The following is a 13888-nucleotide window of genomic DNA, read 5'->3' as shown; positions in this document are numbered from 1 at the left end:
GCCCTGACGAATTGAGGCTGTTCTGAGGGCAAAAGGAGGTGCAACTCAATATCAGGAAGGTGTTCCTAATGTTTTGTACACTCAGTGTATATAGCATATCGGCTCTATAAAATCTGCAATGCATGCTGAAACAGTCATTTTAAAAGTTTTTCCCAAAAACCTTCCCAATTAAATGTTGACTGCAAAGTAGGCCTACCTGGCAGAACAATATCATGATGATTTGTATCAATCAGGTGCATACTCTGCCATCACATATGCATTACAGACACTTGACAGAAACACAGCTAGCCTAACACAAATGTACTGTGACTAAAACTCATCTGGGACCAATATAATGGATTAGGGGGTGTACTCCCTGACTGGGACTCAAACCCTGGTCCCTGTGACTGTCAAACCAAAACCATGATACTGTTACAATCCTCACTATATGAGCCATTATACACTTCCTACCAAGTGGGTTAACCCTATTGGCACGATGCACAGGGCATTTGTCTTTCACGCCAGTGACCTGTATTCACTTCCTTGTCCTGCCGTTTGCTACACTGGTGTCAGAAGTGGGAATACCAAAAAGCTCAAATCTTTTGGTGAGGTCGCTAGGTGTTGTACAAAGATTGTTTAGTATTATTACAAGGGGTACAACTTGTATTACATTTTTTATTATGATTTTTCTTTTTTTCTGGCTCGTCTCACTTAAAAGAAAATCAGCTGTACAGTTAATTACATTTGTATGGCCTTGAGGACAATGCAATTATCCAGCTAGACTAGCCAGCAACACCACAATGCAATGAATATTGCATTATTGTTTACAAGTGAGTAGAATTGAGTATATTTCTACTCTAGGCTGGAAACTGCAGTGAAAATGTCATTTGAGTAATGGCACAAAAGCCCTGTTATTTGAATATTTCAATCCATTCATTCCATTTAACTCAGTTGTGTGTCTACTCTCGACAGATTATAAGGTGTAGAAAGGCACAGTACAGGACAGTCTGGCTGTATTTTTACATCTGATACTGATGCACTGTCTGTTGCCGATCATCATTCTCCCAAGTCGTCCTATATAATGTGACCACATAGGCCTATGCTTCCAGCAGACCCAGTTATTCAGGAAAGCTTAACGCGCACTCTGCCTCCTATCCGATCCGAGCAGCTATTCTTCGACCTCGAATGTAACGCTTCAATACAGCCTAAATATGTGTCATTTAACTTTTTAAACGTATTACCTTTTATAGTATGTGTGGCATAAACACAACCAGCCACAATGTTTTCATTTGATTAGGCTTCTTCAAAAGTCTCCTGTAGGCTACCTGCGCACATTCATCCACTCCACTCTAATATAATACCAGCATCCAAACTGCGGACCGGCAATTTGATGAATGGAAAGAGACATCTGTTAGAAAACACCAAAAAGTTTAATGACATTCAGAGATTGTCAAGCCAAGCCTTAGATACTTAGTAGGGAGGAATGTATTTTCTGTTTGTCGAGATTGACATACTCTATTTATCTATTCTATTTTATTGTGGTGTTGAAAACGCAAACCATGATGAAGCGCTCAAAGTCGATAATAGATATGCAGTTATGCGTGGCTTATTGGTTGTGTGTGGTGAATTGGTACAGAAACCTGTAGGTGGAAAATTTGTTGCATATATTTTATATGATTATAAATATAGCATCAAAATGTTGAACATCTGATTTCCCCCTAGCTGATCATTGTTTGCACCGGCTATGATCGTAGTGTAATGGCAGGGAGAGTGAGCTCGTCCATTGTGGTCAGCGAAGTGGTCAAGTCGATGTGGTCAAGTTGATATCCACATTTATAAACGCAGGGTTGCTACAGAATTTGTTATTTGTGGTGATAATCCTTATTTTGCTGTTTATTTTATGAGGGGGGAGGGTGTAATTAATTTGTTTTTTTACAGTACAAGGGGAGGGTCATGTGGAGAATTTTTTTTTGTTGGGGAACTGTCCCTAAATTGCCTGCCCTTGGCGTTTCCTAAAACATTGGAAATTAAATTAAATGAATAATGAAATTAATACTAACAATGAAATGAATAATAAAATGAAATGATACAGTATACTGTTGTCCACGTGTAATAGCCCCAGAAACTATTTATAAACTAGTATTTTTGTTTGACTTAATGCAGTGTCTAGAATAGCCAAAAGGCCCTTGCAACACGCTATCTTTGCTCGCAAATGAAGAAGTGACAAGCCTTTTAATAATCCATCCAAATTCAAATGTTATTCTTAGCCTCAGGAGAATCACAGTCACATCAAATGGACTCATAATAAGGGACCCAGCCGGGAAAATAATGGAGTTCCATGACTCTTTCAATGTGAAAACTGCAGCATGAAATTCACAGGTAAATTAACTCTACCCAGAGCTACCCTAATTATCAGCCAGAGTCCCTGTGGACAAACATCATTACTAAATGAAGAGCCCTACTTAGATTCAGATTTATATATCAAGAAATTCAAAAGCAATACTTGATGAGGAGATTGAGAGTGATGGACAGATTCTCACTGTAGCTAAATGATTAAATAGTTATTGCTGCTACAAGCAACAACATTTCACTCAAGCTTGTTGAGGATATTCAAACAGCTACATAGAGCTGAGTGGTTTCATTCGACATTTAGCAGACACGCTTATCCAGAGCGACTTACAGTTAGCAAGTGCATATATTTTCATACTGGCCCCCCGTGGGAATCGAACCCACAACCCTGGCATTGCAAGCGCCATGCTCTACCAACTGAGCTACACAGGACTTACTGATTCTCAGGACATACAGTACTTTGAAAATCCTAGTTACAATCCTCTGAACAAAAGAGGGTGGCTAGAGGAGCTTAGTTACACCATGGCTACCTCCATGAAGCATGTGCTGTGTCAGACTGGATGCAGGGAAAGACCACTCAGTCCCCTGGCAGTCAGACACATTGCTCTGTATAGCTCCTGGCCCAGACATCCACTACTCAATTATCACCTTCATTTATCAAAGCACCTTTGTGTGCAGGTCAGTTCACTAGCTGGCCTTAGGCCTACTCGCGCCCACCTCAGACTCCCCTAACCCCCTGTCAGGTAACATTACACAGGATGGAGACCATGCCCTATCTGCTAGCCAGCCAACTACCAAACGTGCATTGTCAGGAGATATTTTGTGTGGTAACTGAGTAATGGGAAGAGTGTGGTGGTGGTGGTGTTTGGTCAGACAGTAATGGCGGGTGGTAGTGGAGCATAGAATGGGCCAACATCATTTTGAAAGTATTCAATCTTGGTACTATAGGTGAATAAAGGGTAAGGTTGTTTGTGATTTGGGAGATTTCAGGTGGTTCACCTCATGGTGTAGAGCAGGGTACCGTTGTCCACCAGTCGTAGCAGTTTGTTGGGCGTGGTCATGTTGTGGGCCACAGATTTTTTCCCGTTGTGGAAGAAGGTGTCTGGAGTCCAGATCTTACTGGCTAGGAGGTTGTTAAGAGGCAAGACCTGCATGGGCCCGTCGAACTTCAGCCTCTCATCCCTCCAACTCTGACGGAAGAACACATCGATGGTGTACTCCTGGGGAAAGATGGAGAGAATAAGTCTGTTTCTAAGGTAAGAATTCACAATCAAATATTAATCTAATATTCAGCATCTCCCATAAGAGCTGCAAACTGAAAGACTGTTCTCTGTCCTGGTACAGTATATTGTCAGTATATTGTCAGTTATGGCCTTGACTAGCAGAGAGTTGAGTTCCCTCCCAACAGCACGCACACACGTCAATAATGCATCATGCATTTTATTTGAAGGGGAAAACAGCCTTGTCAATGTGGGATCCTCGAGGCGTCCTTCAGAGTTCATACTCCAATGATTGCGTTTTCACAGCTGTCGCCGGCGGGATAAAACATGCCTTTTCCAAGAGTTATCTCTCTGACCATATTGCCAAACATGTAACAAGGGACAGTGTCCCCGATAAACCTCTCTAAGTTCAGAGAGAAATCTCCTGCCGTTAGTGGCTGCTGCTGAAGTAGGGGAGTGGCCTCACACTTCTATTCCTCAGACGCTTCTTCCATTCTGATAGGATTTTCCATAGGTATTAAAACGTCATAACAAACTTATCAGCTATAATTTCAGCTTCATTTGGCTGTTTTAAGAAATAGTCACCAGCATATTTAGAATGAACGGTGTAGTGATTTTTTCATTGTAAATTCATGTCATAATGAACAGGATGATGAACAAACAGGAACATAAAATAATAGTAATAAAGTCTACACCAAGACATACACCCAGGCTTCAATAATGTGTGTGTGTGGGGGGGGGTCTACTAAGCTATATGGAATTTTTTAAAGAAGGACACACCAAGGATAATTCTGCTATTTGATTTTGAATTTTAAGACCCCTTGAGGTATCAAAAGTATCTGCTGCGTTCCGAGCTGCCGTTCTGCATACCACTGTTGTACTGCGCCGTTATTTGCCTGTTTGTTGCCCGCCTGTTAGCTTGCACGATTCTTGCCATTCCCCTTCGACCTCACATCAACGAGCTGTTTTCGCCCACAGTACTGCCGCTGACTGGAGGTTTTTTGTTTGTCGCACCATTCTCTGTAAACCCTAGACACTGTCGTTCATGAAAAGCCCAGGAGGACGGCTGTTTCTGAGGTATTGGAATCGTCACGCCTGGTATCGACAATCATACCACGCTCAAAGTTGCTTAGGTCACTTGTTTTGCCCATTCTAACGTTCAATCGAACAGTAACTGAATGCCTGTCTGCCTGCTTTATATAGCCAGCCACGGCCTCGTGACTCACTGTCTGTAGGAGCGAACCATTTTCGTGAATGGGGTGGTGTACCTAATAAATTGGCCACTGAATGGACATGATCCCAATTCTATCCAAGACGCTGACAATTCTAAAACCCGAAATAATTAATTGTGTTGATTTATGGGCCTGTCGCGTCTTGTTGCACTCATAGTTTAAAACCTCAGTGGTTAGTGCAAAAAAAATAAGACCTCAAATATGTATTCTGCCATCTGAATACAAAATTCTAACAACCCCCTAACTTCAGCTGTATGTTGAATAATCACTGTGTGCACAAATATCACATATCTGCTTCATGTCTTTTGAAAATGAACTATTTTCAATAAGCATGATATAAATCCTTCAGTATGTATTCCATTGTTTTCCTCCTGCCCTATATTGAAGCATGTTGTACAATATTAGAGACAGTCTTTACAGTGACAGTGTGTAATCTAGCTCAAAATAGCTGATTTAGGCAGGCCCCTTGCCACAGGGTAGCCCTTTCCTGCAGTCAAAATGACATAGTGGTCCCATGGGTGGAATGTTATTGATATTTTTCATATTGTCATAATTAATAAAGTATTTTTATTAAAGCAGAAAATCTGGTGTTTATATATGAAACAGTTTTGTTATATTTATGTCGTCTATAAAGTGTAGTATTGGGATGCAAACTCAAAATTGAATACATTTCAACTCTATATCTGACATGGTACAGGTGTCTTATTTTTTTAAAGCCCATAACCATGTGTGTGAGGTGTATACTTTTGTTTCAAAGTAGATTTGTTTAAGACTACCAAGAAACACTGTGTGACCCTGATTTATCCCACTGCTGTAAAAGGTTAATCTGTCTCCTCCCCTTCATCTACACTGATTGAAGTGGATTTAACAAGTTATATCACTAAGGGATCATAGCTTAAACCTGGATTCACCTGGTCAGTCTATGTCATGGAAAGAGATGGTGTTCCTAATGTTTCGTACACTCAGTGTATACAGTACCAGTCAAAAGTTTGGACACACCTACTCATTACAGGGTTTTTCTTTATTTTTACTATTTTCTACATTGTAGAATAATAGTGAAGACATCAAAACTATGAAATAACACATATGAAATCATGTAGCAACCAAAAAAAGTGTTAAACAAATCAAAATATATTTTATATTTGAGATTCTTCAAAGTAGCCACCCGTTGCCTTGATGACAGCTTTGCACACTCTTGGCATTCTCTCAACCAGCTTCACCTGGAATGCATTTCAACTAACAGGTGTGCCTTCTTAAAAGTTAATTTGTGGAATTTATTTCCTTCTTAATGCGTTTGAGCCAATCAGCTGTGCTGTGACAAGAATATACAGAAGATAGCCCTATTTGGTCCATTTGGTCCAAGTCCATATTATGGCAAGAACAGCTCAAATAAGCAAAGAGAAACAACAGTCCATCATTACTTTAAGACATGAAGGTCAGTCAATCCAGAAAATGTCAAGAACTTTGAAAGCTTCTTCAAGTGCTGTCGAAAAAACCATCAAGCACTATGATGAAACTGGCTCTCATGAGGACCGCCACAGGAAAGGAAGACCCAGAGTTGCTGCTGAGGATAAGTTCATTAGAGTTAACTGCACCTCAGATTGTAGCCCAAATAAATGCTTCACTGAGTTCAAGTAACAGACAAATCTCAACAGCAACTGTTCAGAGGAGACTGCGTGAATCAGGCCTTCATGGTCAAATCACTGCAAAGAAACCACTACTAAAGGACACCAATAATAAGAAGAGACTTGCTTGGGCCAAGAAACACGAGCAATGGACATTAGACTGGTGGAAATCTGTCCTTTGGTCTGATGAGTCCAAATTTGAGATTTTTGGTTCCAACCGCTGTGTCTTTGTGAGACGCAGAGTAGGTGAACAGATTAATTCTGCATGTGTGGTTCCCACCGTGAAGCATGGAGGAGGAGGTGTGATGGTGTGGGGGTGCTTTGCTGGTGACACTGTGAGTGATTTATTTAGAATTCAAGGCACACTTAACCAGCATGGCTACCACAGCATTCTGCAGCGACACGCCATCCCATCTGGTTTGCCCTTAGTGGGACTATCATTTGTTTTTCAACAGGACAATGACCCAACACACCTCCAGGCTGTTTAAGGGCTATTTGACCAAGAAGGAGAGTGATGGAGTGCTGCATCAGATGACCTGGCCTCCACAATCTCCCGACCTCAACCCAATTGAGATGGTTTGGGATGAGTTGGTCCGCAGAGTGAAGGAAAAGCAGCCAACAAGTGCTCAGCATATGTGGGAACTCCTTCAAAACTGTTAGAAAAGCATTCCAGGTGAAGCTGGTTGAGAGAATGTCAAGAGTGTGCAAAGCTGTCAAGGCAAAGGGTGGCTACTTTGAAGAATATAAAATATATTTTGATTTATTTAACACTTTTTCGGTTACTACATGATTCCATATGTGTTATTTCATAGTTTTGATGTCTTCACTATTATTCTACAATGTAGAAAATAGTAAAAATAAAGAAAAACCCTTGAATGAGTAGGTGTGTCCAAAGAGAGAGAGAGAGAGAGCGAGAGAGAGAGAGAGAGCGAGAGAGAGAGAGAGAGAGAGAGAGAGAGAGAGAGAGAGAGAGAAGAAGGGGAGCAGAAATAGAGGGGGGCAGAACAGAGGAGAGAGGGAGGCTCACAATCCACTCCTACCTAAGCTTGAGGGAGAGATCAGGATGGCCCAAAAGTAGATGTAAGAGACAGAAGAATGTGAGGCTGTGATTACTCATAGTCTGGAAAATGTTAATTGAAGATAAGAGATTGAGGATTAAACTTTTTACAATGGGCTAATTCTGTCTAGCCAAATGCTCTCAGCTATACATATCAAGAAACAAACGCACAAACAAAAATGACAGAAGAATCTGTCGCCTCTCTAGATGTAGAAAAAGAGCCAGGATAGATTCATTGGGTTAAAACACAAACCCTTTCTACTTCCTTCCTTGCTTATGCTTGTATAAAAAGATAAATTAGAGTCACATCTTTATTCATGATTCCCACCCATCAACCTTCAGTAGCAATGAGCATGTTCACAAAAGAGCAAACAACTCCCTGATATCCCAAACTGACAGAAAAAACAACACAAGCAGATGAGAAGCTTTTGGTGTGGAAAGTCACCGAAAGCAATGAACAAACGCTGCGTTGATTCTATTTTTCCCAGCCACAGGGATCTTAACTTTTATCAGCACGTCAAGAAAGGGTCTGTGTTTAATGCAAGGCAAATATATACTGAACAAAAATATAAACGCAACATGTAAAGTGTTGGTCCCATGTTTCATGAGCTGAAATAAAAAATCCCAGACATTTTCCAGACGCACAAAAAGCTTTTTTATCTCAAATTTTGTGCACAAATGTGTTCATATCCCTGTTAGTGAGCATTTCTCCTTTGCCAAGATAATCCATCCACCTGACAGGTGTGGCATATCAAGAAGCTGCTTAAATCAAATCAAATCAAATTTTATTGGTCACATGCGCCGAATACAACAGGTGCAGACATTACAGTGAAATGCTTACTTACAGCCCTTAACCAACAGTGCATTTATTTTAAACAAAAAAGTAAAAATAAAACAACAACAAAAAAAAGTGTTGAGAAAAAAAGAGCAGAAGTAAAATAAAATAACAGTAGGGAGGCTATATATACAGGGGGGTACCGTTGCAGAGTCAATGTGCGGGGGCACCGACTAGTTGAGGTAATATGTACATGTGGGTAGAGTTAAAGTGACTATGCATAAATAATTAACAGAGTAGCAGCAGCGTAAAAAGGATGGGGTGGGGGGCAGTGCAAATAGTCCGGGTAGCCATGATTAGCTGTTCAGGAGTCTTATGGCTTGGGGGTAGAAGCTGTTGAGAAGTCTTTTGGACCTAGACTTGGCACTCCGGTACCGCTTGCCGTGCGGTAGCAGAGAGAACAGTCTATGACTAGGGTGGCTGGAGTCTTTGACAATTTTGAGGGCCTTCCTCTGACACCGCCTGGTATAGAGGTCCTGGATGGCAGGAAGCTTGGCCCCAGTGATGTACTGGGCCATACGCACTACCCTCTGTAGTGCCTTGCGGTCGGAGGCCAAGTAGTTGCCATACCAGGCGGTGATGCAACCAGTCAGGATGCTCTCGATGGTGCAGCTGTAGAATTTTTTGAGGATCTGAGGAGCCATGCCAAATCTTTTCAGTCTCCTGAGGGGGAATAGGCTTTGTCGTGCCCTCTTCACGACTGTCTTGGTGTGTTTGGACCATGATAGTTCGTTGGTGATGTGGACACCAAGGAACTTGAAGCTCTCAACCTGTTCCACTACAGCCCCGTCGATGAGAATGGGGGCGTGCTCAGTCCTCTTTTTTTCCTGTAGTCCACAATCATCTCCTTTGTCTTGGTCACGTTGAGGGAGAGGTTGTTGTCCTGGCACCACACGGCCAGGTCTCTGACCTCCTCCCTATAGGCTGTCTCATCGTTGTCGGTGATCAGGCCTACCACTGTTGTGTCGTCGGCAAACTTAATGATGGTGTTGGAGTCGAGTTGAGCTTAGAACAGCGCCGGAGAAGATGGCTGCCATTTTACAGTAATGATCATTACACCGGTGCACCTTGTGCTGGGGCAATAAAAGGCCACTCTAAAATGTGCAGTTTTGTCACTCAACACAATGCCACAGATGTCTCAAGATTTGAGGGAGTGTGCAAGTGGCATGCTGATTGCAAAAATGTCCACCAGAGCTATTGCCAGAGAACTGAATGTTAATTTCTCTACCATAAGCTGCCTCCAACGTTGTTTTAGAGAATTTGGCAGTATGTCTAACCGGCCTCACAACCGCAGACCACGTGTAACCACACCAGCCCAGGACCTCCACATCCGGCTTCTTCACCTGTGGGATTGTCTGATGGGGGGGGTGGGGTGTGCTGAAGAGCATTTCCGTCTGTAATAAAGCCCTTTTGTGAGGAAAAACTCTGATTGACTGGGCCTGGCTCCCTGGGGTGGACCCTGGCTGCCAAGTGGTTGGGCCTATGCCCTCCCAGGGCCACCCATGGCTGCACCCCTGCCCAGTCATGTGAAATCCATAGATTAGGGCCTAATGAATGTATTTAATTTACTGATTTCCTTATATGAACTGTAACTCAGTAAAATCTTTTAAATTGTTGCATGGTGCATTTATATTTTGGTTCAGTATAATTCGATTCCTACTTTGAATAAACTCCAAGTCTGCGAGAGAAAACAAAAGATACTGTTCTTTCAGTCGTCTCCCTTTAACATTGTGTTGGAGCTGAAGAATCTAAATTCCTCTGTGCACAATGAAAAGTGACGGCACAGCTCTCATCAAAATCATTTACATCGATCTTTCTATCAGCTTCATCATTATGGCCTGCGTGTCTGTTATGAAACGCAGCTACCGAGTCCCCACTACAACTTCTCTCACAAATAATCCTGCTAGAAAGGAACAAACAGACAGACAGACAGACACAGTCAAAGCACCACACGTATTGTCCAGCTATATACTGTACTGTACTCTATACTTTTACAGTTCTCGGATCTCACTCTTTTTATTTATTTTTACCCCTTTTTCTCCCCAATTTCGTGATATCCAATTGCGATCCAATTACGATCTTGTCTCATCGCTGCAACTCCCCAATGGGCTCGGGAGAGGTGAAGGTCGAGTCATGCGTCCTCCGAAACGTGACCCGCCAAGCCGCGCTGCTTCTTAACACCCGCTCGCTTAACCGGGAAGCCAGCTGCACCAATGTGTCGGAGGAAACACTGTTCAACTGACATCCGAAGTCAGCTTACAGGCGCCCGGCCGCCACAAGGAGTTGCTAGAGTGCGATGAGCCAAGTAAAGCCCCTCCCGGCAAAACCCTCCCCTAACCCGGACGACGCTGGGCCAACTGTGCACCGCCCTATGGGACTCCCGGTCACGGCCGGTTGTGACACAGCCTGGGATCGAACACCAGGCTGTAGTGACGCAGCATAACTGCGATGCAGTGCCTTAGACCGCTGCGCCACTCGGGAGGCGGATCTCACTCTCTGAACTCCTGTTTCCTTGGCCAAGTCACACTAGTAATTCTATCGAAAAAACCTTGAAAGCACAAACAGAGGGAACACACTATAAAATAATGGTTTGCATTCTAGTGTGAATGTTCAAGTCACTTCTCTTCTTCCCCTTACCCCCTGTGTTTAGAATTCTTCCAGTTTTAATTGCAATTTCTCTGCAGCACTCTGCTAGCTATTCCCTCTCTTCTATCAGCTTTTTTTCTCTCTCCTTTAAGAATTTAGTTTATCCCTTTTAAGTCATTCATCTGTGTTAATGATGTCACATGGAGGGTGTTAATTATGAAGTAGAAACCCAGTGGAAACACCAAAGCACTTTTCCCACTTAGAAAAATAAATAAATGAAAACGCAGGGAGTGTACACAGATGTAATAGGTGGGGCTGGGAAATTTGAAGATAGAGAGAACACACAGAGAGAGAAAAATAGAGCGAGAGCAAGCAGCCTTATGGTGACTTCAGAGTATTGTGGCCTTTCATGACCTACTGTAGAAGTGTTGCACCTGCTCCACTGACTGCGAAACAACAAGGATTCCTTCTGGTCATGTCGGACCACCGATTTTTTGTGCCAAGTTTTTTCATCGAAACCCCAACACTCTCCACACTTCTCCCCTGCCCCAACACAACACAGGCAGAGATCCCATGTGATAAATAAATGTAGCCCATGTTGTGTTTGGCTTAGCTGGGCCAAGATATCATCTGTTTGTTTTCCTTTTAGGCCTGGATAGGATACTGAGTCAAGGTGGGGAACTCATTTGAAGATAAAAAAGGAATGAGGAAAAAAAGAGCGGAGCCAATCTACACACAGGGCCAAGTGGCACAGCCGATTCAAACAGCAGCTGGTGCTCCTCCAGCGAGGGAGTGATTGATTTCTCATCAACAGAGTACAGAGAGAAAATACACACATAAAAAAAACACATCCCACAGAGGGGAGAGGAGAGAGATCCACAGACACCAGGGAAAGAAGAAGAAGACAGGGAAGAGCCGAGCGTCTCTCCTCTCGTCCTCCTCTCTTCCTCCTCCGATGTTCTCCCCTAGCGAGAGGAGGGGGCTTGGGATTGACCTAATTCTCATGTGTGTGTAGGAGGAACCAAACGAACAGGAGAGGGCAGGTGCCACTCTCTGTCCCCCACTCCCACTGCCTATAGGAGCATATGGAGGAGGGCCTGGCTCCCAAACAGCACCAGCCTGGTACAGTATGCTCTAATTAGGGTCTCCAAGGCTGCATCTGACGATGGATCACTAATGCTGAGCCAAAACATAAACAACCATTAGCGACTGAAATGTCTGTACAGCTGTGCCTGACTTTCAGCCAATGTTCTTAATTGCCTTAAATTATGTACTCGACTTTCAGCGCCGCCTGCCTTAATCTTTACTCTAGCCTTAGCTTAAACACAACCCTGACTCTGAATGTATATGCTACAGTGAGGGAAAGAGGTATTTGATCCCCTGCTGATTTTGTACGTTTGCCCACTGACAAAGAAATGATCAGTCTATAATTTTAATGGTAGGTTTATTTGAACAGTGAGAGACAGAATAACAACAACAAAATCCAGAAAAACGCATGTCAAAAATGTTATAAATTGATTTGCATTTTAATGAGGGAAATAAGTATTTGACCCCCTCTCAATCAGAAAGATTTCTGGCTCCCAGGTGTCTTTTATACAGTTAACGAGCTGAGATTAGGAGCACACTCTTAAAGGGAGTGCTCCTAATCTCAGTTTGTTACCTGTATAAAAGACACCTGTCCACAGAAGCAATCAATCAATCAGATTCCAAACTCTCCACCATGGCCAAGACCAAAGAGCTCTCCAAGGATGTCAGGGACAAGATTGTAGACCTACACAAGGCTGGAATGGGCTACAAGACCATCGCCAAGCAGCTTGGTGAGAAGGTGACAACAGTTGGTGTGATTATTCGCAAATAGACGAAACACAAAATAACTGTCAATCTCCCTCGGCCTGCGGCTCCATGCAAGATCTCACCTCGTGGAGTTGCAATGATCATGAGAACGGTGAGGAATCAGCCCAGAACGACACGGGAGGATCTTGTCAATGATCTCAAGGCAGCTGGGACCATAGTCACCAAGAAAACAATTGGTAACACACTACGCCGTGAAGGACTGAAATCCTGCAGCGCCCGCAAGGTCCCCCTACTCAAGAAAGCACATCTACAGGCCCGTCTGAAGTTTGCCAATGAACATCTGAATGATTCAGAGGAGAAAACGTACAAAATCAGCAGGGGATCATATACTTTTTTCCCTCACTGTATATCTAACACGCAAGGTTGACTCTTAACCTGACAGTAGTGTATCTGATGGTTCCTGCCATGTTCCTGCCTTAGTTAATGGAGGTCTTTGTGCATATGTTGAAACAGCTGGAGGGAACAGCACTCTAGGAGTGCATGATCACTCTGAAAGATTTCAAGGGCTGAATTAAATGTCAGAATGTTTACACATCAAAACCTGACATGGAATATTTTATTAATGAAAGGATTCACATTGCCAGGGATACGTACTGCCTGGTCTGTCTCTAGTGTGGTGCGGGCATAAGATGTGAGGGCATATTTTGATAGGTTATGGACAATTCTGTTTAGAAATATATCAATACAACAAAGTCCTAAAGGAGTAAAGCCAGTATACAGTATGAGGGACCATGAAAAAACAGACTGGAAAAAATATAAAAGAAAGACACACTGCAATCTATGCTCCCCTGTGGTTTATTGGCGACAATGATTTGACCCTTAGGTCTTCATCAACAGTCCATTTACAAAGAACAAGCCCATAGAGAGAGACATGAATGAATAGTTCCTTCCTATGATATGTCTCTACCCCAAAGTAGTACATTCCTCACATGGGAATGGTCTTGAAGACAAATGAATCATACATTTCCCCAGGTACTCTTCTCTTGTAATCGTGATAAGGGCCACTATGGCATATTGCACATTAATTAAAAAGGAGGCATCATAATTCTACCATCTAATGAAGTCTGTCAGGACATTAATTTCCTCTATTCTTTTGTTTATTCATTACAATTAAAAACATCCACGAATCCTGATGGTCTGGATAGGGACTT

At 42.7% G+C, this 13888-nt stretch overlaps 1 protein-coding gene across 1 annotated transcript in view; it reads right to left on the bottom strand.

Moving 5' to 3' along the window:
- The window catches only part of LOC121580224 (gamma-aminobutyric acid receptor subunit alpha-3-like), a 138143-nt gene that overhangs the window by 70442 nt on the left and 53813 nt on the right, over positions 1 to 13888 (bottom strand). The window contains exon 5 of the mRNA XM_045224586.1: positions 3328 to 3548. Coding sequence (XP_045080521.1) covers positions 3328 to 3548 — 221 coding nt within the window. The remainder of the gene's footprint in view (positions 1 to 3327; positions 3549 to 13888) is intronic.

This window comes from Coregonus clupeaformis, chromosome 13, assembly GCF_020615455.1.
Source record: "Coregonus clupeaformis isolate EN_2021a chromosome 13, ASM2061545v1, whole genome shotgun sequence".
Classification (NCBI taxonomy): domain Eukaryota; kingdom Metazoa; phylum Chordata; class Actinopteri; order Salmoniformes; family Salmonidae; genus Coregonus; species Coregonus clupeaformis.
Note: the sequence above shows the minus strand (reverse complement) of the source record. Positions and strands in the feature narration are given on the sequence as shown.